A 25,334-nucleotide genomic window follows, 5' to 3' on the forward strand; every position below is an offset into this window, starting at 1 on the left:
TTACGGGACTGCGCTTTTATGACTCATTGTCCTAGCTTCACCACCACACCACACATCTGGATAACTAGTTTCTAGAAATGAGTTTCAGAGAGGTTGAAAGGGGTAAGAAATTCCTAGCAAAACGAAAGTGTGTTTGAGAACACCCTTTGACCCACCGGAGACCACAAACATCAGGAAGTAGCTTTTCACCTGATATACCCATTTTCTAAATCTAAAACTTAGCAAGCACATCAGTTTTTGAATTTTATCTGCAAAAGTTGCAAAATTACAAAATTCCTTTATGACCAAAAAAGCTTTTATTCCAATCAAGAGTTATAATGATTGAGTAATTGACTGATAAACAGATACTGGTGGCAGAAACTGTTTTAAGCACATTAAATGCATTCATTTGTGTGCATTCACCACACTCCAAACAAAGTGGTCCCTGTTTTGCAGACACTGGAGCAGAGAAGCAGAGAAGTCAAATAATTTGCCCAATGTCACATAGCTAGCAAATAACACTGCTAGGATTCAAGCCATGCCGTCTGAATCCACAGCCTGTATTATTAGCCTCAGGTTACTACACTACCCAAGTTCTTAACATCTAGGCAAGCCTTAGAAATGCCCGGAGTAGAGAGGACAATAATCTAGTAGTCTACCTGGCTTGTCCAAATTGTGTTTTAGATAGCTCCCTTTGGCAGAAACACAATTAGTCAATGATCAAGTAGCATCTACTCTGTCTCCTTAATAGTTCTTAAAGCTATGAGCTTCTCTCCATCCCCGCGGCCACTGTTGTCATTCAAGCTACCATCATTTCTTGGCGAAATTCTTACAGACACCTCCTGACTTTCCTGCCTCTAGCCCTAATCAAAAGTGAGGATGAGAGGCCAAAACAAAGACAAAAAGGTGCCAAACTAGACAAAGAATGTATATATAGCAATCCCAACAACTTCTAGGAGAAGTGGCAGGAGAGAAGGAAGCAGTTGCAAACCAGGCCTTTAAAAACCTACAGAAAGACAAAAGAAGCACCAATATGAAAATATTACATAAAAATGTGTACTTTCATAAAGTACAGGCTGCCTGGATCTGCCCTCAAGAGACTGTGAGCCACAGGAGCAGCTGTAGACAATGTTTGTCTGCTCTCCCTTCTACCTACTCCAGCCTCCCTGGGGCTTGGGTCCCCTGGTCAGAGAAGCTTGGCTGGCTCCCTGTGCTGGCCTTGCTGAGATGTGCCCTGGGCAGGCATTGGGCAGGAAGGAGATTCCTCACATGATTCAGCATAATCCTCCCTTTCTCCCTTCCTAAAGCTGCATACTGCAGAAAGCGCGCTGCAGAAATGCAGACAAAAGGGGGCTCGACATGGGCAAGAAGGGCCCTGCTGTTCGGCATCATCTGGGCCACTGCACACCAGCCTCTCCCAGGGGCCTCCCTGCCCCAGCGTCTCCCAAGAGCCACAGGTAGGTGGACATTGGGGTCAGCTACCCCTGCTGCTTCTGCTACCACACTGCATGAAGGGATAGGGAGGAAAATGCTTTCTTGATTCACTTTTGCGTATGCTTCCTGCTATATTTGCTCTGATTTTTAGTATTTAGAGGGATATCAAATGTTCTGATCCCTCCAATAAGTTCTCAAAGATAGCCCCGAAGTAATTCACAGAGATCAAAAAGTGAGCAAGCCTCTAGTTTTTATTGTTGGAGACTTCATCGTGAAAAAAACAAAAACATAAAGCTTTCATCCTAAAAACACTCTCGGCAACAGTAGAGGAGTCTTTGGAGGCCTAGGGACAACGGGGGCTCTGAAATAAGAAAATGAAATTGTACACTTATTAGAAATATTTATTCATCAGAAGCATGGTTTCTACTTGAGGAGGGAGAGAGGTTCAGTTTTCCCCTTTAGAAAGAGACATGGAGGAGTGATTTAATAATTTCCACTTTTTAATTCTTCCACCATCATCAGTTTATTTCTTCAAAGAATTTCTTTCCAATCCAAAGACTGATTTTCTAAGGATGCACAGCTACAACATATTCAGAGATGTTTTATGCATTTTTCACTGGATTCTTAAAAATTCCACCCAGATATTCCAGTTTTCATAAGGAAATGCTCTTGGTAGACTTGAAACGTGTGACTCCAACATTCTTCAAATTTTCACCTCCTTATCCTTCTCAGGAAATAGCACTCAATGTGTTGTTTCTCCATCGTCCGAGTTTCCCGAAGGGTTTTTCACCAAACAGGAGCGTGCAGATGGAGGTATCATAATCTACTTCCTGATTATCCTTTACATGTTCATGGCCGTGTCCATCGTCTGTGATGAGTACTTTCTGCCCTCCCTGGAAATCATCAGTGAATGTAAGTGGCCAGAAAACTCCCTTATGACCTTCCAGAAAAATTGCGTCTCACAGACATGGCTACGGTTCTGTCAGTCTCAAATGGATGCACTGACAGAGCACTGACTTCTGTGTCATAGGGTTCTGCTTTCTAAGGAACTAGCCAAATGTGGTTTCTATCAGTAGTTACATGCAGCAGAGAAGCAGAGTTAATACCCAGCAGTTATTATTACACAGCCTATCTACAAAAACTTCCTGTTTGTCTAATACACTGCCTGGCTGGCTGTTTTAACAAAGCCTGTTCCAGGCTTTCACATCTATGAACTTGGTGTGTACTACAAATAAATGGACCTCCTAATATTTACTATTTTATACTTAAGAAAACTTTTTTCATTTTTACTCTAAGGCCATTATAACTTCTTAAAAGATAAACAAAGTAAGCCGGGTATGGTGGCACACGCCTGTAATCCCAGCAGCTTGAGAGGTGGATCATGAGTTCAAAGCCAGCCTCAGCAATTGAGAGAGGTGCTAAGCAACTCAGTGACACCCTGTTTCTAATAAATACAAAATAGGACTGGGGATGTGGTTCAGTGCTCGAGTGCCCCTGAGTTCATTTCCTGGTACCAAAAAGAAGTAATTATGGACTACCCTTCCCCTTCTTCCTTTCCCAGCATACTACCATTAATAAAATGAACTGTTATTTAAGAACCAATAAACAAATCCTCCATCCTATGTTACCTGACCTCAGGCATCAAATAATGTGAATTCAGTTATTAAAAAGTAGATTTCATGGGGCTGGGGTTGTGGCTTAGTGGTAGAGTGCTCGCTTAACACATGAGAGGCCCTGGGTTCAATCCTCAGAACCACATAAAAATAAATAAACAAAATAAAGGTCTGTGTACAACTAAAAAATAATTTTTTTAAAAAAAGTAGATTTCATTATTGGCTTCTGAAAATAAGATCAGCTAGTCCAAGCCCCTGAGTTCAATTCCTCCAGCAGTATACATTGTCCAGAATTTTGAGTGTAGATATTCATTAGGTACTAGTATCTAAAATCAGGATATCAGTGCTGTTTCATACCATATATAAAATTACCAGCATTTCCCATCTCTGTCTACTGTTTTGTTAGTTTAATATATTGAGCATGTTTACATCATAGAAAAGGGATGAGTTTCCTATTCCAAATTCACAGGACTGCACAAAACATCACAAACACATCATCAAACACAAACACAAACACACACACACACACACACACACACACGGACACATGTGCATCTGCTCATCCTGCTACATATCATTTCTTTATACAGGGAAAGAGTGTAAAATGGTACTACAGTTTACACTGACATCTCTATTTGTTTTTACTTAGATAAATGCAAGAGAAATAGAAATAAAAGGTAAAATCACCTATATTTCCATTACCCCAAGATCTTCACAATTACTGTTTGGTGTAAAGTATTTCCTTCCAATCTTTTCAATCTTTCTACACACACACACACACACACACACAGAGTTTGGGGTCTTTTCTTCACATGATATTTCAAAAACATGACTTTCAATGGTAGCATTACAGTCCATGATTTCTATGAATGATGTGAGCACCAAACATGGTTTTTACTTATTGTAGATACCCAGTAGAAATTTATCATTGTAAAACTATTAATCTCTTTGGAGACTTTGATTTGTTATAAATTTCCTTTTATTTTAAACAATGTTATGCCTATACTTGTATAAGTTCTCTGAATTCTCTAATCATTTTCTGATTAGGAGGCAGAGCTCTACATATTTTAAGATTTCTGATCTATATTGTCAAAATGTATTCCACAAAGGGTGGTCCTATTTAAGCCTTCATAATGCATAACATACATTCCAGAAAACAATGAATATCATTTTTAATATCTTTGTCAATTAAGCTAAAATTTTACCTTATAAAATTTATATTTATTTGTGAGGTGAATATTTTATATATTTACTGACATTCATGATCTCGCTTTTGTGGGGGTTTTGCCCATGTTCTATTAGAGAAGAGTATTTGTCTTTTTCTTATTGATATTTCAAGAAAAAAAAAATATATATATATATGCATATATATATATATATATTACACACATATATAAATTTTTTCTAATACAATTTTACATCAGATGATTTTTTCATGGTTTGTTGTTTCCTTTTATTTTGTGTTTTATAAATATTTTAAATTTGTATATCTTTTATGATTCTTTTTTGGTTTTATACTTAGATCATTTTAATCCTAGTTTCCAAAAATTGTCATATTTTCTTTTTCTTATAGTTTTTTCCTACATTTATTTCTTCCACTAAAAACTTCTCTTGCTATAGAATATAAGTGTGAGTGTATGTATGTGTGTGCTGAGTATGCATATACTTTTTCTATAATCCCAACTCATTTCTAATAACCTATTTGTTTATTCTTGTATCAGTACAACACATTAGATATTTTTTAAAGTAAAAATTTAAAATGTTAATCATACACGACTCAGGAATTTAAATTTCAGTGTATTATATGAATTCTAAACAATGACTACACTCAACAATAACAGAACTGAATGAACAAATCCATTAAGAATTTTATTTATAAAATTTGTTTTAGGAGTAGTAAAATTGAAAAAAAAACTTTTCTAATCCTGCAGAAGAAACTACTACATTGAAACATAGCTATGTCTTCAAATAATCTTCATTAAATTATTTGTCTATGATTTTCACCATACCACATGTAAATTACTATGAAGCACAAATAGCAAATATGCATTTCTCAAGCAAATCACTGCATAAAATATAGTAGCTATTATGAATGTGTGATTGATGGATACCCATGCCACTTCCAAATCTTCTTTAGCCAATAAGAATTGACCCTGGTTTTTGAATACCTAAAATTCTAGCAACAAAATGAAATAGAAATAGTGCTAGCTCAATTAGTTTTTAAATGCCTATACATTAATTCTGTCATTTCTCTTTCCAAGGTCTAGCATGGCATCATTAAAATTATGACATCAGCAATAACAAACATTACCTCTACAATTTGTTTACATCCATAGAAACTCACTTCAGAAGTCTACAAACGTGTCTCATTTCCCCATAGTTCCTTGACGAGCATTGAGTCATAATAGTTTCATCCATTTTGTCACCTAATAATTATTAATCTTCAATACAGTTTTCTGAAGAGTTCCCCAATTTACTGGAGTGTTATTAGTCTTTTATTTATTATGATACAATTACAGAAGACCTAACATGTTGTGTACGCATATATATGTGAACAGATTATGGTTTCCTTTAGCCTTCACAAAAATCTTACAAAATAAGAACTAGTACATTGATTTTACTAATGAGGTAAGCAAGGCTAAGAGGATGGGTAATTTCTCAAGACACACAGCCAATATGCAGCAGAGCCCTCATCTCTCTAGTGTCAAAACTCAAGCATGAGCTCAACTGCTATGTGATATAATTTTACACATCCTTGTTTGAGATTAGCCTCAGTAAAATAGTTGTTTCAGAAGACCTGTTCTATTTGAACAACCTTACAAGGGATTTTCTTCCCAAGGGCACTGATAGTTTTGACAAAAACATATATCAAATAAACATTGTAACTACAGAGGAAGTACATTACAAAATAAAGAGAATACACTGAATTATTTACAGGAATCAGTTTAGACTTTTGGCAACTTGAACAGGGTTGTAAATTAGGTTCCTAGGCCTAAATATTTTGCCCAAAATGCACATGAGATCTTAGTATAGTACAGTACTGTGAAACCTAATCATTATATATGATGCAATAATTTCCTGTGGGAGTACATATTCTCAGTTTCAATCAATAATAAAATGGAAGAATTAACAGGCTCCCATCCCACTCAGCCTTATCACCACCTCATTACTCTCTCCTCAACCACCACAATGGCTCATTTTGTCAGCAGTTAAGTAGGATCTTTCAGCAAGGCCAGACTAGAAGAGGGTCAGCACTGGAATCTCCATGAGCTGAAAACAATGGAGGGCAGAAGTTCTTGCTGACACCCTAGCAGGGCCCCCAGCTTAGTCACACAAGTGCTCTATCCTTCTTCACTGCTAAATAGTTGTCTGTCAATTTCTCTTTGCACTGCTGCCACAGGGGCTTCCAGCAAGAATTTTTTCCTTCTCCTTATTCTATTAATAATCAAAAAAGTCACACCACCTCTCCTTCACACTCCAACCCTGGTATAGCAGGTACACATCTCCGCTAGGCAGACTATTTTCCATCATCTTTTTTTTTTTTTATTGATTGTTCAAAACATTACAGAGCTCATGATAAATTTCCATCATCTTAATTGTGTGAAACCATTATAACAAAATGCTATTGTTTACAATACCCTTTTCTTCCAATTCTGTTTTCTGTTGCTGCTTTTTTTTTTTCCATTTAGGTTCTGTACAAAAGAAAGATAATGGTGATTCTTTAAACGCAGAGGGCAAAAGTGAAATTAATCCATATTATATAGGGAAAAATATATCACACTCGAGTTGTTCACAGCATTTTATCTTTGGAGAAAAGACTAATAGCTTCTGTGGTTAGAAATAAGATTTGGGGAAAGGAGGTAAAAGATACAATCAGAGAGGAACTTTACAGAAGACCAAGTTAGAGCCAAGGGAGATAGAGGTAGGCAATGGAGTAAGGAAAAACCCTAAGGAGATCGCCCTCATTCCTACCAATTGTGCTCCTCTAGACCCTTAGTCAGTGGATACTGTAAGGAACCAGATAGCCAGAGAGTACACTAAGGATTCCAAATAACAAGGATGAAAAGGTTATTCACATGAGCCTGACTTCTGAAAACTTTGTCTAAGATTCTCATACTTGGTTTGTGAAGGTGGTCATATTGTCTTGTAGTCAGTCATATGTGGTACTGATGGCATGGCATTTTTCATACACTTTCTAAATCTTTGCGATGATGTGCTTGCTGAATCATCTGTGATAATGTGGAGAATCCTTGGAGAGCTGGAGGGGACACACCGTCATGTGCTCTAATAGTGTATTACTCTACGAAATGCCTGAAAGTGCCTAACAGGGTTCAAATCCTAGCTCTGTGATCTTGGGTAAGTGCCTAACTTCTCGCTGCCTCAGTTAAGCTGTGAAAAAGGTAATTATGGTTCTTAGTTCCTAGAGCTTTGTGCCAAGTACATAAGGAAATACAAGTAAACTGCTTATACATGTTACCAGCGCAGAAGAAAACATCACTGAATGTTCGCCATCATGTAAGAACAGACTACAAAGGCTAAAAAGCTTTCTCCAGGAGAGATGAAAATAGAGAAGGTGAATGATCAAGGTCAATATGAATACGTTTGGAACAAATACCAAATCCATTGTGAATCTGCTACAGTTTGAAAACCCAGTTTAAGACACATGAAAGCAAGTACTATTTCACAAAGTAAGAAGTAAGCTTATAAAGCCCTTTATTCTATCTAATAATTCATGTGGTCACTTCACACTACAACTTAAATATCTCTGGAATATTCTGTTTAAAGTTACTTTCATTTCTCTTGCATTAGTATCCATATCATTTTATTCCATTTTTAGCAAACTTTAATTGTTCAAAAAGTGATACTTTAAATTATATTTAAGTAGAAACTAATATATATTTAAAATATAAACTGCATTAACTTAAAGCTCAAATAGAACTGCTATGTATCATTCTCTGTAAGATGTTCATTTTTAGAAACACTTAAGTTCAGTACAAAGAACAACATCCTTTTGATAGGTAATGGGTAGCCCAAAGGTACTGAACAAGGATTTGGGGCTGCTTTTTAATTTTTTTTTAAGACATCTCTACAGAAAACTGAAAATCCTTTGATTAGTCACTTGACACAGCCCAAAATAAGTGAGTTATAAAAGTTTTCTTTTTAAATGTTTCACTAAAATGCTATTCAATTGGAAATTCTAATCTTTCTACCATGCTGATAACTTTTAATTATAACATGTTTTAAGTGAAAATTATTTTAATAAGATTTGAGGAAAACATACTTAAATATTTACTTTTTTATTAAAAATATTTTCACTCCCTGTGCTTTGACTAATGTGTGCCTTTGTGTTTTACTTTGTGTTTCAAAAACAGGCAATAAGAAAGAAATATAAGTTTTAATTCCAGGGAGAATTGATTCTAAATTGATAAAGTTGAGAGTCAAATAATTCTATGGGTATGGCATTTGGATAGCCTACAGTTTCAGGGGATTGTTTGATTCTTAATCCTCCTGATATTTACAGAGGCAAAAGCTTTCCCAAAGAACAAAGATTCTAAGAATAGTGCTTCTTCAATGCTACATGGGCACTCAGCATCCTAAGAGCATTTCATTCTCTTTGTTGTTCTTTTTTCTCTGATCTATATAGTAGTCCTTTTGCACTGCATCTGAATCTATACAAGGAGTATGGATCTAAGTGCTAAGTAGTCAGATATATTACCAAAATATTCAGAGCTAGTAATAATAATGATAATAGTTATGTATTAATCATTATGCTATATATTAATCATGTTGCCAAAAAATAAAAATAAAAGCATTTTAGTATCAAAAAGATCAAGTTTTCAGTGACAACTGGAGACAGTGTATTCTGGGTGCTTTATATGATTGAGCAAAAGCAGAAGTGGGATAGGTGTGAATCCACTGTAATGTTATAGCTGTTGGATTGTGGGTAGGAGGGCCTTCTTTTTCAGTGGACTCATATCTTTAAAAGCATTATATGGTGTTTCAGAATTCCTTCCTGCATAGCTCACATAAAATATGAGGTGGTAAATATGTTAATCAAATTATTTTATTTATTGTTAAAAATGCCAGAGATATAGGGTGTGCATATATTTGTATATGTACACACATAGTTATATATTATTGAGAAGCCAAGTATTTGTACCAATGATGCTGATTCTTACAAAAAAAAGATCCAAAGAAATATACTTGAAATTAATTTCAAAACCAGTTCTGCCAATCATTAAAAAATCTGTTTCATTGTCACACTTTATTTGGACCCTAAATAGAATTACTCAGCATAACTATACATCAAGGTCACTGGAGTTGAATGACTTTTGTTTTCAATATTCTAATTCATTTAAAGAGCATGAACATTTGCAGACTTTTTAAAATTGTGCCAGAGGACACCAAATTGTGTGTAGCCTATGATTATATCAAAATGTATAATATAAAAAGGACTAGAAATACATGATAGCAGTAGGTAAAATACAATGGTTAATAGTATAAATGACCCTTCCTCCATTTTTACTGTTCATTTTTCAAATTGTCAATAATGTAAGATTAGATTTTTTAATCATAAATGGAATTTAATTAGCAATAAACAACAGTAGGCATAGTTTTAAGGCATAGAATTCATATTCTACATTTTGAGCAAAGATTGAAAAAATTAGACAATCACCTAAAGATTGTGTAATACAACCTTCTAGTTTTACAGATGGCAAAATATGAGGCTTGTCTAAATGACTTAACTAAAATCTCATATCAAATCATTGGCAGGGCCAGAATTTACATCTTCATTTTAGTTTAATATTTTTTCTACTATATCATATAGAAAGATATTTTCAAAAACTGTTATAAACTTTCCAATACAGCATTACAGAACAGAACACACCTAAGAGAATGTCTGATGAATTTTAAGAATCAGCCCATTACCATGAAGTTGTACCTTATATAAACATCGTGTCGGTAACTAAATCTATACAGAAAACTATATATACTATATCTTAAAGGAAATGTGATTATTCTTTTTACATTAAAAGAAGGGGAAGAAAAGAGAATAATAGTCATGGAGGGAAAAAACACAGAACAATTTATACTTAATAATAAACTATAGTAGAGAAAAATGCTATCCAAAGGTCGAGGAAGACAAAGCCAATCTATTCTAAAGTTCAAAGGTATAAACCATTTTACAAACTATTCTTAGAACCTTAAGATATAATTTGTTAAAATATCTTTGAAGTTTTATTCATCCATCTATACAGAACCTTTCCTTTCATAATTCAATTAGAGCCCAGTGAAGAGAAACAATCTTTATTCTTACTGCCTTTTGAGCCTGAAAATGTTCTAAAGGGTCACCTATTTTCCTGTCTTGCAATGACCCAATAGATCACCTTTTCTCTCTCTTGAAATTGAATTTTTCTAATGAAGCACTTTTCAGCTAGCATTAAACAAAGATTAGCCAGTCTTTAACGGCACCAACTTTGAACTATTACTTCAAAATAAAATGTCTTATTTCTCAATTTCATCCACAAATTATCTAGCCTTGAATTGATTTGGGAAGACAATTCACGATAATAACCAGTAACACTAAATTTATAAATTCTCTGGAATATGCTAGAAAACTTCCAAAGTATTCCTGACTCCTGTTTTCCCCCTAGAAAAGAATGAATAGGGGCAATTATGGAACCCAAGGTACAAAATAGGGAAAAAATAATAGTTCAATTACCCACTAGGTTATAACTGGCCTGCCTAAGCACAATTCTTACATTGGATTTCTGTGGCTAAATAAAAATAGCATACGACTTAGAATCAATAGGCTCAGGGTTTATGCCCTATCTCCCTACATTTAAGATCCTTACTATCCATGTGACTTTTTGCTTAATTTTAATGGTACCAAAAATTGAAACCAGGGCTTCCCACTTGCTAGGTAAGCACCCTGCCACTGAGCTACATCCCCAGTGCTTTTTTAAAAAAATATATTTTTTAGTTCTTGATGGTCCTTTATTTTTTATTTATTTATACGTGGTTCTGAGAATCGAACCCAGTGTCTCACATATGCTAGGCAAGGGGTCTACCACAGGGCCACAACCCAAGTCCTCATCCCCAGTGCTTTAAAAAATTTGAGACAGTGTCTTGCTAAATTACCCATGCAAGCCTCAAACTTGCAGTACTCTTGCCTCAACCTCCCAAATAGTTGGGATTATAAGACTGCACCACCCCGCCCAACTGTCCCTGACTGATTTACTTTCCTTCCAGGACCCTTTTGAAACCAAGGGTCCTCAGCGCCAAGCATTTCTTATAATTTATTTTTTCACTCTTTAAAACACACACATCCATACCTATTTTTGTATTTGAAGCTGAGACATAACTTAATTTCTTTCCGTTAATTCATACATTTTCATATGTTTAGTAAAAACTGATCTCAGATTTTCAGTAGAAACTGTAAGATGCACACAACCACCAAAATGCACTCAACCACCAAACTGTCATTGAGCAATCTGTTATGGTTTGGTTCTAAAAATGTACACTGAAGAACTCATGTGTTAGGCAATGCAGCAATGTTCAGAGGTGAAAAGATTGAATTATAGCCAGGCGAAGTGGTGAATGCCTGTAATCCTAGCAGCTTGGGAGGCTGAGGCAGGAGGATAGAGTTCAAAGCCAGCCTCAGCAAAAGCAAGGTGCTAAGCAACCCAGTGAGACCCTGTCTCTACATTAAAAAAAAAAAAAAAAAAAGATGAATTACAAGAGCTGTAACCTCATCAGTGAATTAATTCATTTGATTATAAATCTGAATGGGCTACTGTGTGGTGGTAACTAGGCAGGTAAGGTGTGGCTACAGGAAGTAGGTCACTGTGGGCATGGCCTTGTTCCTGGCTCTTCTCCTCTCTCTCCTACACCCCTCCCCCCTCCTCTCTCTCCTCCTCCTCCTTCTTCTTCTCCCCCCCAACCCCTCCCTGCCTTCTCTCCCCATTTTTCCTGGCTGCCATAAGCTGAGCAGCTTTTCTCTGTCATGCCTTTCCACCATGTTCCGTCTCACCTCAGGCTCAGAAGAATGGAATCAGCTGACCCCGGGCTGATCTTCTGAAACCAGGAGCCTGAAATAAATTTTCCCCCTATAAGTTGTTCTTGTCAGGTATTTTGGTCATAAAAGCTAACACACAAATATAATAGCCAACAGACCATCTAGAATGCTGTAACCTCCTTTGACACTCACGTCATCCAGGCTTGCTCACTCTCTCCATTTCTCTTTGTCTCTCTCCCTCATTCACACACACAATCTTTTGCAGTGCTAGGAAGTAGACCCAGGGCCTCATGCCTTCTAGGCAATTGATCTACCCTGGACATGTTTGTCTGTAAAATGAAAATTCCACCACTCACATCTAAAGATAGTTGACAATATATATGAGAATGAATCATATACCATACATAAGATTTTACTTCCAAAAAAGAAAAAGAAATTAATCACAAAGCAATCTCTGTGTTTTTATCCTATTTTAAAATTTTATGGCCAGTTGGTCATACTACACATCAAAGAATTGTAATAACAATGTATGCATTTGTATGTGTGATATACACATACTGATTAGATCATATGCATATAAGATAAACACGGTTATCCCCTCAGTATCCACGGACAATTGGTTTTAGGATCCCTCCGATAACAAAATCTGAGGATACTCAAGCCCCTTATATAAGATAAAATGGTACAGTATTTACATATAACTTATATAAATTTTTCTGAGTACTTTAGAAATCACTTATAACACCTAATACAAAATAGTTATTACAGTATATTTATTATTTAGGGAATATTGACCAAAAAATCCCGCCACAGACGCAGTTTTTTCTTTGACTGTGTCTGTTCCACAGATGGTTGGTTGAATGTGAGGATATAAACCTATGGAAATGAAGGGTCAACTGTATATAGGCATTATATATGGCTGACAAGTATATAATCACCCTACTAGTAAAATAAATGCTATGAAATGTAAAATATACTACATAAATAATTACTTCCCTCCTTTCATTAGTAATTACAGTTAAATGTTTACCAAGTAACAAAGTCAAAGGCAAAAATAGTGAAGGTCTAGATTAGATAATTCCAACTATCCTGAAAGAGCCTTTCACAATGTAAGTTTATCAGATGATGAAACAGCTCAGACTAAAACTGTGTGAGCCTCTGAAACCAAATAATCCCAACAAATAAAATTAAAGAATGGAGCTGGTATCATCAGCAGGTAGTATATGCATGACTTTCCATGTACTTTTCACAGATTTCACAATAAAAGTCTACACTCAGATCCACAAGGCCTTACATGTTCTACCAGTTACCTTCACTCTCACCACTTGTTCTCTCTTCACACTCTTCCTTCCAGACACTGATCTGTTTTGAACACACAGGATAGATTCAACCTTAGAACCTTTGAAGCTACTTATTCTGCCTAGCATACTCTATCATAGCATGTAAGTGGCTAGCTTCCTCACTTCAAAATCCTTCCTCAATGACACTGGCTAGTTTTCGGCTTATCCTGTCTTCACTCCTTGCTACTTATCCCTAAAAGAATACATACGTAGCTTGTCTTGTTTCTCTCCCCTAGTATTAAAACTTCATGAGAGCAGGGACATTTGTTTTGTTCAATGCCATATTCCTACCACATAAAAAAGCATCTGGCACAATAGGTACCTGGCAAATGTAACAAATTAACAACAGCCAGGTGATTACCTATTGCTGCTTAAGAAATCACCCTAATATTAATGGCTTAAATCATTTTTACTGCCCCTCAGTTCTGGGAGTTTACTGGGCTCAGCTAGGTGGTTCTTCTCAGGGTCTCTCATGCAATTCCAGATGGGTCTGGAATCATCTGGAAAGCTCACATCTGGTGCTTAGGCTGGGAAGATTACAAATTGGGGACTCTATTTTTATATGGACTCTTCATGAGGTCACTCCAGTGCATGAATTCAAGGACTTATGTGGAGGCTTTGGGCTATAAAGTAAATCTCAAGAGGACACTGAGGAAATTTTATCACACTTAATGTCCAAGCCTCAAATATTATGGCTCTGCCATGGCTATTCCATATTAGTCAAAGCAGTCATAAAGGCACATTCAGGTTCAACTCAGGTTCAACAGGACATACTTTAACTTTCTTTTTTTTTTTTTTAATGGTAAAGTTTCTAGAAAAGCATGTGGAGTGGAAATTTATAGTTTTTTTTTTTTTTTTCTGGTACATTTCAATCTACCACACCAAGAAACAAACAAACAAAAAAGAATCTATACAGTTAAAAGTCAATGTCTAGCAAAGAAGTAAAGAAATGACGTGGACCTGTGAACAGGCAACAGGTGATGGCCTCCACAGATAAAGAGATACTGATAGGGACTGAACTAAGCACACCAGAATCTGAGCTCCAGGAAAACTTAACTGTCAATAACTACAGGTTTAGTAAACAAAAGTTAACATCAAGAGTCACCAACAAGAATTTACAAGAGTAAAAAATCTGAATTCTAGTTTTGACACCAACTTTGTAACCTAGGAAGAGAATTTACAGCTAGCACTGACTAGTTTTTAGTTTTATCTATAAAGCATTATCCTAGCATTCCCAAAGCAAAGGAGGCATGTTTCTTCATTATGGCTTTCTCTTTTTCCTTACCACAGTAAGACCAAAAATGGCTTTAACTCTCCTTCTGTCAATTGTTAATACACTTACATGCTTTTAGGTTTCGAAGATACACATAAAATTTCCAAATGATAGTACAAGTATTTTCCTATATTGCTAACAGTTTTAACAAGTATTTTTCAAATCAATACACTAAAACTGTATTAAATCTTATTTGTTGGGCTTTTAGTTAACTAATATCCTCTCATTTATAATTAGACAATGTTGATATTGCAAATTTGCGAACAAGCTTAACTAAGCTTCATTTACAGACCTTAACAACTACTAATGTCTTTGATCTTCTTTCAAGTTTGGTCTTTTCAAGCATGGCACACATCTATAATCCTAGCAACTTGGGAAGCTGAGGCAGGAGGATCCCAAGTTTTAAGCCAGCATGAGCAATTTAGCAGGACCATGATTAAAAACAAAAAACTAAAAAAGGTTAGAGGTGTTTGGCTATAGTGTACCCTTGGTTCAATTCCTGGTACCACCCAAAGTCTTGTTGCTGCTACTCACCTACAGGCTTTTAGCTAGAAAGGAGTCTTTTCTGGATTGGAAATGAGCCCAAACCTGAGTAGCAATACATTTCCTCCTAATAATCTCCCAATCTTCTTTCTCCTATAGAATTAATGTATTCATTAAAAAATGCACAACACTGGATCCTTCTATTTTATAACGTGCATATATATAATTTTATAACCTGCAGCCTAAATCAATATTAGACTTATGTGAAGCTATAGTTTAAGGCTCTTTCATTTGTCACTTTACCAGGCATAATAATAATTTCATTTATCTTCAGCCCTTGGATTGTCTCAGGATGTTGCAGGCGCAACTTTCATGGCAGCGGGTAGCTCTGCTCCTGAATTAGTTACTGCTTTCCTAGGTAAATATTGCTCCTAAGACTTTTTGCTAACTCAGCGTGATTTTATTCCTTTTAAGTTAACACTAACGTACACAATCTTGTTCGTAGGTGTATTTATCACAAAGGGTGATATTGGCATTAGTACCATTCTTGGATCTGCAATTTATAATCTCCTTGGCATCTGTGCAGCCTGTGGCTTGCTATCTAATGTGGTATGTAAGAAAACTTTATTCAATAAAATTGTCTTGACAAGTTCTAAAAACAAGTTTATTGTCTAGGATGAACAACAAGGCAATAGTAATGCATTCAATCAAATTTATTAATCAGTAGAAAAACATTTATTCAATTTAGTTAACCCACAAATAGCTCTTGCTCAAATTTATGAAAGTCAGTGTAGGTTTAGAAACAATTTTTCTTTAAAATTCCTTTCTCTCTAAGCAATATGCAAAAGGTAACAATATTTTACTACAAATAAACATAAACAGCTTTAGTTTTATACTAAGCATTATAATTGAATTACTTACACCATAATGGAAACAGTAAATCAAACTATCATTTTACAGGTTTCAACGCTATCATGTTGGCCCCTTTTCAGAGACTGTGCAGCATATGCAATTAGTGTAGCAGCAGTTTTTGGCATAATATTTGACAACCAAGTTTACTGGTAAGCTTGAAATAATTGTTACTCTTAAGTAAAACATAATTACAAAGAGAACTTCATGAAATCTGATGCTTTAGTAACATTTTTTTAGAAATGTCATGTCAGTCACTTCTCATTTATCTGCTACTTCTACACTATTTTCCAGTGAGTCTCTGGGCTAATTTCCTCATCACAACTGCTGATGGGTTCTCCTCATTATTTTGCAACTTCTTTTTGGTCACATCATAACCTCCCTGTTTCACTCACTAGTCACTGAAGACCACCACTCTTTGTTCTTCCCATTGGCTGATGTTCATTAATCACCTCAAGTTTTGTTGTCTGAAAAAAGCCCCAACTTTCGGCTTTTTCTTCTACTAGGTTATTGCTTTAGTAAGAATTGGTCGTGGCCACAACAGATTGGAGAAAGATGATAGAGAAAGTAAAAATTTCTGTATTCCTTCAAATTTCTCTCCAATGTTCATTTAGCCTTCTTCCTTCAAGAACCAATAATGTTTAGGTGTCAATATTAAAAATTATTTGTTTCCCTATAATCTCTCTATGCCTAGCTGGTACAAGAAAATGGGGGGGGGGGAAGTGACTTACTAGACAGCGATAAACTTTTTCAAATAAACACAGGCATCTACTGGGTATTTATTATTATGCTAGGCATCATAAAAGAAATGTAAAACACATGGCCACACATGTACATTGTGTAACTCCCAGAGAGCACAAGAAAAAATACAAAACAAGGTTAATGGTACTCCTCTGGAGTACTCAATTTAGCAGCAGTACATGATATCTGCTATCAAGAAACTTAAAAATCTAATAGGGAAGAGAATTTCCAAGTTAATCATCCTGGTATCTGTCACTCTCCCAAAGACAGCTAGTATAATAACATCCTCTGGAATTCAGCAGTTTTCTTCAAAGGACAGGGACTGTGAAACTATCCAAGCTAAGGAATATTCCCTCCTTTAGGGATACCAGGAACTCTGTTCCTTCAGTGGTAGCAAAGAGATTCACTGTCTACGAAATAATAAAAAGTAAATGCAAGGTTCAAGTGCGATGGCATTAGTAATTACAGTTAAGCAGGAAACAGTACTTTTTTAGAGACTATATTTTCTTGTGAGTATAAGCCAAATTCACCCCCGTCCCCCCAAAATTTCTGCATAACAAATTGAAAAGCCCCAGCCAAAGTTCCTATGACAGAAAATTTAATTTGGGACATTTCAAATAAATTAACAAATGTTATATTCTTTTATAATTACTATATATTTGAGGGAAACATACTGTCAATGAACTGAGGTGGAAAATGCTCAGTGTTCGTTAGTTTTATTCTGAAACTCTCCAGTGATAATTTTCAAGGCACTTTTTACGCCGAACATTTGGAAGGAATCTACAAATGTAGAAAATGGATTTATACTCCTTTTTAAATACAGAAAAGTATCAAGAATTTCATCCATGAATTTACAACACTCTAACCAAGTTTGGAAAAATCTACAAAAATATATCTAGTATCTGTGATTGTTCTTATGCTGCTTTTGTTAGAAAATTATCAAAAGATAATGACCAAAAGTTATTAGCTCTAAAATGACTTCTTTTAATTTAAAAGTACAAATTTCTCCTCTTTAATTTATAGGTATGAAGGAACTTTACTACTTTTGATATATGGATTATATGTTTTGGTCCTGTGTTTCGACATTAAAATTAACCAATATATTATAAAGAAATGCAGTCGCTGTACTTGTCTTGCCAACGCTCTAGAAGAGAGAAGTGAACAACAGACACTGATGGAATGGGAAGACGAGGGCCAACTGTTCATTCATCGGCAATCAAGAACTGACAGTGGAATATTTCATGAAGATTCTGGTTATTCCCAGCTTTCTATAAGTTTACATGGTCTTAGTCAGGTTTCTGAAGGTAATAACTACATTCTGCTCACTAGTAAATCTTTCCACTAGAAAAATCTAAGAATTTCATTTTAATTTAGCAAGTATTATGTATTTGTTATATAAAAGACATTGGAGATTCAGAGAATATGAAAAGAAAGTCCCAGCCTTAGGGAGGTTCCATTATTAAAAATAACAAACAATCTCTCCACCAAAAAAGCTAAAACATGAAGGAATAAATACCACAAAGAGATAAAAATAACCACCGTTCATAAATTGGACAGACTGTATAAAATTCAGTGAACCTAGATAGGAAATTAACACAAAGTATAAAAGCATTTAAACTGCTTGTTGGACAAGTAAGATTTTTTAACTCAATTACTTGATGTTATAACCAGAATTAATAACTACTAAAACCTTTATTACATAAGTGATGTACAGATAAGTATATTCTATGAACTGAGGCCAAGGAAACAACATTAGTAAAAGGCCTGATTGAGTACTAACATAAATGGAGCCCAGTCAGTAAATGCACAGTAAGGAAGCAGAGGAAAGGTGGGTACAAAGGTGTGGGGTAGGATGAAGAATGGGGTAGGACGAGTTTTACATGCTAGTGTAAGCATTGTACCTTGGAAGGTTTGTGAGGTGGGAAATTATTAGAAATGTACTTTAGTAATATTATCCTGAAATAATATTCACAGAAAAACTGGTATCTGAGATATGAGACAGGGAGATCTTTGAGAGGTTATTATAACATCTTGACATGCTTAATAGATGCCTACATAGAGGACAGTGAGGATGAAAGGTAATAAATGTGAGACAATGTAAAGGAATTTTAAGATTTGGCAACAAGGGCCAAAAAAAGGAACAAAGACAATTCCAAGATTTTTATCTTGACTGAGATCACTCTTTCAAAAAAAAAAGGGCAATTCAGAAAAAAGGGCTGGTTTGGAAGAGGGGAAAAACCATTGAGGTTTAAATGTGTCATGTGAAGCAATTAGCAAAACATTAAGGTTGGGGGGGAAAATGCACACACACACACACACACACACACACACACACACACACACACCACACGTTTTGCTTACAGTCAAAATCAGCTATGGCCACAAATTCAAGATACTGTTTAAAAAGGGGTTGTACAAAACAGATTGTAATTTTAATTAAGTGATTAAAGGGCCTATTCTAACATTTAAAAAAATACAATGTGACTTCTTCCCCTTTTTACAAAAATTAGTTTCTAGTCTTCAAGGTACAAGAAATATACACCTCTAACTTAAGTTTTATAACAAGAAACTCAAAAGAACAAGTCCAGATTTTTTTATTACATTGAAATTATATCTAATAATACCTAATGCCATATTGGTTGAAGCTTGGTAAACATTTTGAAGTTTTTTTACTAGCATTAGTTTTAATGCAGTTTGCCCTAATGAGTACATTATTTTGTAAATGCCATACAAATTTTAAACAATTCCAAAGTGAAATTCTCATTTTTATCCAATATATTGTTATCCTTACCCTCCACTAACTTAAAACAAACTGACAAAAAGAACATAGTCAAATGTTAAAAGTTACACTGTAGATTATTTACTAGCTCCTTTTCTCTCTCTCCCCCATCTCTCTCTCTCTCTCTCTCTATCTGCCCTTTCTAAGGTTCTTCCTAGGAACTGTGGTCAAGCTCAAATCTAATAAAATAAGTTACAAAATGGACCCAAAAACCAATTTAAAATAAGAATTAGAATATACAACTCAATAAGATTATGCTATAATTATTTTATACTCCCTAAGTAAGCATTATCATAAGGCAGGCCAGAAGCAAGATCAATATTAGAAAGAGAGGCAAATGAAATAGCAGGGATAGAAGCCAGTTAATCTCCCCAAAAATGTCCCTGAGGACAATCCTTAATATAGACAATCAAGAGATGTCCAATTCCCCCTTCATAAACATTGTTTCTGACATATTTAGCAAATGGTCCAGGAAACTTTGATGGATTTAAGGCCTTAAACCAAGAAATGCTGAGTATCACATCTTACACTGTCTGCCCTCAACTTTCAATTAGTTTCTTTTTGCCAGCAATATCAGTAATGAGGTATTCAAATGTTTTAAATAGCCTTTTAGAAACTGATACAGCTAATTTATTTCAATATTGCTTTCTAAATGGGCATTTCCAATGTAATTGGCCATTTGAGAAAACTCAAAATTGTTTAATTTTTCCACAACAGATCCACCAAGTGTTTTCAACATGCCTGAAGCAGACTTAAAAAGAATTTTTTGGGTATTATCCCTTCCTATTATTACATTACTTTTTCTAACAACACCAGACTGCAGAAGAAAGTTTTGGAAAAACTACTTTGTCATAACCTTTTTCATGTCTGCACTATGGATATCTGCATTTACATATATCCTGGTATGGATGGTCACAATAACTGGTATGTATCTTAAGTATAACAGCACAAGAAAATAATTTCATGTAAAAACAAATTACATAGGTTCACTTCAAGTAGTCTAGGAAGCACACTTCCTTTTCAGCAAGACTAATATTAGTGCTATTTACAGAGAGATTAAATATTAATACAACAACAAGATCATTCAGGTTTTGTGAGTTCCAGCTTATGTATCAACTATATTCTTACTACTTACTATATAGCTTGGGGTATAGTCCAAGAAATTATCTTATAAATGAAAACAAATTCACAAGATATCTATTATGCTAATAATTAAATCACATTACAAGGAATTCACAATAAAATATACTGAATTCTATTCCATAATGAAAAATAGAATAAAGAACCACTGTTTTGAGAAAATGAGTGCTATTTAACTAGATTATATTTCATTTTGCTTTTAAAAATAAAGTGACAGAAAAGAGTATAAAATTAAGTTTCATTTTAAAATGGTTTCTACTATTTCCATGATTAAGATTTAACTATTACTGCTCGGAAATAATCTGCTCTAGTTCCCAAATAAAGAACTGAATATAAACAGACAAAATATTAGAAATTTCTCTTAAAAAAAAAAAAAAGAAAAGCTAACCTGAATTGACTGATAGAAAAGGTAAACAAACTATTGCCTGTTTGCCAAAATCACCCAGCCTATTTTTATTAGTAAAATTTTACTGAAGGCATTCAGGCCCATTCTTTACATGTCATCTATAACTGCTTTTACACTACACTGGTGGAAATGAATAATTGCAACAGAAAACATACAGCCTGATAGTTTCAATAATTACTATCTGGCTCTTCCACCCCCAAAATTTGCTGACCCTGACTTTTCCAAATTAATAGACGTCTTAAAATAGTATGTTAGGAAAAAGCAGAATATTTCTTTTTCTTTTTTTAATGAAGAAAATGAAAAAGTCCAAATATCTTACACATTAAATCTATCCAAATTTTCTCAGTCAGAACATATTTGATAATAGAAAAACAGGAAAAAAGCAAAACCAAGTAAGAGATCACAGAACAGCCCCTAAGATTATAAATAATAGTATTATTTATGTACATATGAACTCAAGCAACATTAATAACAAAAATTAACAACCAATTCCAATACCAAGAAAATGAACATGCAAGAAATAGGCTACTTTATAATTAAGTTATTTTAACTAGCATTATTGGGGGGGGGGGAAATACAGAAAAAATATTCTAAACTGTGTTTTCAGTTAAGTTACATGTCCCTTTCTTTTTTTCATTTTAACTACCCTTTGGTTCTGTTACCCAGAACGAGCACATTCCTGAAAAAATGTTAAGTTGACATCAAATATAATGAAATTATTAATGAGTTGGGACTATATGTTAGACTCAAAAACAAAAAGTTTTTGTTTTCTTCTAAGATTGTTGGACTTTCCCAAAGAAAACACCAAATTAAGGTATATGTTTAAAGTAGGACTTTTAAAATACATACATGTTTACTAATTTGTAGCTCAAATTGAGAGTTGGCTTAACTCACTTCGTTAAGAAAATATTTTTTAAAAAAAGAAAATGATCAGTCTCATTAGCATATATTAAGTAAACAACAACCCCACTAACAGTGAACATCTACAACTTCTATAAAAATACCAAATGGGGAACGAACATTTCTCATTGGTAAAATTGCGGCTGCTAAATATCTTTACAAATGTCATTAAAAATCTGTACTACCTGGGTTACCCAAATTACCAACCCAATTCAAATATTTTGCTAGCTAAAAACTAAGTAAATACACATTGATTCAGAAATCTAAACATGCCTATTTTGTTTCTGAACAAAGAGGAAATATCTGAAATATCTAAGAGAGTGGTTAGTTCATCTGTAAGATTTATAACTTATAATATCTATGGTGTCTTACAGGGGAAACACTAGAAATTCCAGACACAGTAATGGGCCTTACTCTATTAGCAGCAGGAACAAGCATACCAGATACAGTTGCAAGTGTGCTGGTTGCAAGAAAAGGTAAGACCTGGAAGCTGCAGTGCCCTTTCTTTAAGCTTAGCTAAATACACTTGAGTCAAGGTAATGTGAAAAATATTTATTTCTTCAGTAACATACTTTTGAAGAAAAAAAAAATTGACTCAAGGGACAAGTTTATTATATAATAGCAAATTAATTTCATTCAATCTAATTCCCCAAATGATTTAACTGAATTGTGCATTAAATGGTAATTAACTAAATTAAAATGAAAAGCAACGAGTAAGCTACATATCTTATTGAAAATGGTTTAATAAATAAAGATAATCATTATTAAATAAATGTTAAACTTAAATACTAACCCAAGAAAAATTTAAAAATACAAATTCAATAAGACTTGCTCTAACAATTTTCCAAAACTACCAACAACAAAAAAGTATCCAGTGTTTTTTTCTTATGAAGATTATTAATAAAACAGTATTATATGCACATTTTTAACAACATGCTTTTCTTTTGCAGGTAAAGGAGACATGGCTATGTCTAACATTGTAGGATCCAATGTGTTTGATATGCTATGCCTAGGTGTTCCCTGGCTTATTAAAACTGCTTTTATAAATGAATCAGCTCCTGTAGAAGTAAACAGCAAAGGACTCACTTACATAACCATTTCTCTTAACATTTCCATTATTTTTCTTTTTTTAGCAGTTCACTTTAATGGTTGGAAATTAGACAGAAGGTTGGGAGCTGTCTGCCTGTTATTATACATTGGGCTTGCTTCATTATCAGTTCTAAATGAACTTGGAATTATTGGAAATAATAAAATAAGGGGCTGTGGAGATTGATTATTCTTAATAGTGTTAATGTGGAAAATGTGAATGGTGGGGGTGGTAGAGAAGGAAAAACCTATTTCTTCATTAAGTCAAATAAAAACATCCTAAATTTCAGAATCTAAAACTTACTTAATAGTAAATTCTTTATCACCACAGAAAAGCAATTTAAAACCAACCAAAATCACATCCTAATTTGTCTGAGCCCTTTCTTTTCATGAACAATTACATATTATAAAACACAAGTTATGAAAAAACCATTTATCATTTACCTTACAATAAGTTGATAAAGGCTGGGGAAACTAGAACAAACACTACTATGTCATACTGAAAACAACAAGAAAATGGCTTATTTCATTAAAAACAGTATAACCATTCATTTAAACTGAATGACCAGACTTGCTGTCTTTAGGAAACCCAAACTTGAGATTAACAAAAATCACAGTATATTTTTAACATTATACTGTTAAAAGCTGGTGGGAATTTTAAAAGTTCATTTTTACAGCTTTTGTAAGCATACAGTATTACTAAAAAAATGACTTTTACTAGTAGATTCAGCAAAACAGATGAAGGAATGTTCCAACCGTGGTTTGAAATTATGCATTACGATCCAAGCGAACATCAATTTCTCTACCACTGATTTTTATGCCATTCATTATTCTGCAGGCTTTTTCAGCTGATTCTGGGGAGTCAAATCTGACCGTTCCACAACCTTTTGACTTTCCATTCTCCATTTTTATTTCTGCAAACATAACATGACCTGTAAAAGAAAAGTTACAGAATTACTAGTCAGTTTAAATGGGATCCATTTTACTATACATATTTGAAATTCCTCATAGTCAATGAAGTAATGAGTAACATGGCTTAAAACATTAATGTTATAAAAACAATAAAACATGAGATTATTTTGTATTATGAATACAATTCATAAAGAAATTATCATAATATTTTATATTATGAATACAATTCATATAGAGTAACGAACATATGTATACTAATGTACATATATATTAATATATATAAAGTTGGAATTGAGATAAATTTCCTTAGGACTTAATATGTTTTGTGTTAAATTCCTAGCTTCTAGTATTAATTTTATAGTAATAAAAACTAGTTAGCTTGAAATATTAACTCACCATGACCCCAAACATATATTTAATCAAAATTATCTTTAGAATAGAGTTTCTCACTGCCCAGTATCCCTAATCATCCTTCTCTTTATCTTCACTTTGCTTCTTCATCTCATGGAAATAAGAGTGAATGCTGAAAATCTAATTTCTATCAGGCCACAAAAAGCCCCACCAAATCTGTTCTTTTATAGCAATACCAAAGCCATTTATTCACTAACACAGTTTGGACTCAAAAATCTTAAGAATGGCATCATATGTGTTATGGAAGCAGTTATGAAAGAGAACACTGATTAAAATTAACAAACATAAAAACAATGAAGAAGAAAGAAAGAACCTCAGAGCAGTTTCTCAAAATATAAGAAAAATCAGACATTTCACAATTGTTCCTTACACAGTAAATATGACTGCTAATTCTAAAAAGTGACATTTGAGTACAATATTAGAGTTGTAGCTCATCATTAGAGTGCTTCCCTAGCACCCGTGGGGCACTGGGTGATCATCAGTACCATATAAAGACAAAAAAATAAAGGTGCTGTGTCCATCTACAACTGAAAATATTTTTTTAAGTGGCATTTGAAATAAATTCATATCCTTTATCCAAATACAAAGCAAACATGAAATCTGTAATTGAAACCAGAATACTAGCGAGTAAAAGGGGGAATTATTAATAATTATACATAAATAAAAAATGTAAAGTAAGACTATATTGAGGCAAACTTGGGAGTCATGATGACCCAATCCAAACGGGTCTTAAATTTAGGATGTGACTACAATAATATTTCCCTCCCCTCAAGATGTATATGTCAAAACAAATCAAACTAGGGGACTTCAAATATTATAGCTGATAGGTCAGTATGAGTTAATTTTAATTTGGCAAAAAAACACACAGCCAGACATATTTAGCTCTAAAAAGGGGCAAAAATTGAAGAA

The 25,334-nt window shown here is 34.2% G+C and overlaps 2 protein-coding genes across 3 annotated transcripts in view; one reads left to right on the plus strand and one right to left on the minus strand.

Moving 5' to 3' along the window:
- Nucleotides 1-1,315: 1,315 nt before the first annotated feature.
- On the plus strand, nucleotides 1,316-23,679 carry Slc24a5 (solute carrier family 24 member 5). Its single transcript, XM_026391587.2, has 9 exons — nucleotides 1,316-1,436; nucleotides 2,146-2,325; nucleotides 15,476-15,559; nucleotides 15,647-15,750; nucleotides 16,102-16,202; nucleotides 17,815-18,095; nucleotides 20,288-20,494; nucleotides 22,391-22,492; nucleotides 22,967-23,679. Exons 1-9 carry the CDS (start codon nucleotides 1,316-1,318, stop codon nucleotides 23,287-23,289), a joined length of 1,503 nt encoding a protein of 500 aa, XP_026247372.2. The 3' UTR covers nucleotides 23,290-23,679.
- The window catches only part of Myef2 (myelin expression factor 2), a 35,944-nt gene continuing 34,284 nt past the window's right edge, over nucleotides 23,675-25,334 (minus strand). For both annotated transcript variants that reach the window (XM_026391611.2, XM_026391601.2), the window contains one exon: nucleotides 23,675-24,034. In XM_026391611.2, the coding sequence (XP_026247396.2) occupies nucleotides 23,871-24,034 (164 nt within the window). In that variant the 3' untranslated portion in view covers nucleotides 23,675-23,870. The remainder of the gene's footprint in view (nucleotides 24,035-25,334) is intronic.

Source organism: Urocitellus parryii, chromosome 6 (assembly GCF_045843805.1).
Source record: "Urocitellus parryii isolate mUroPar1 chromosome 6, mUroPar1.hap1, whole genome shotgun sequence".
Lineage (NCBI taxonomy): Eukaryota > Metazoa > Chordata > Mammalia > Rodentia > Sciuridae > Urocitellus > Urocitellus parryii.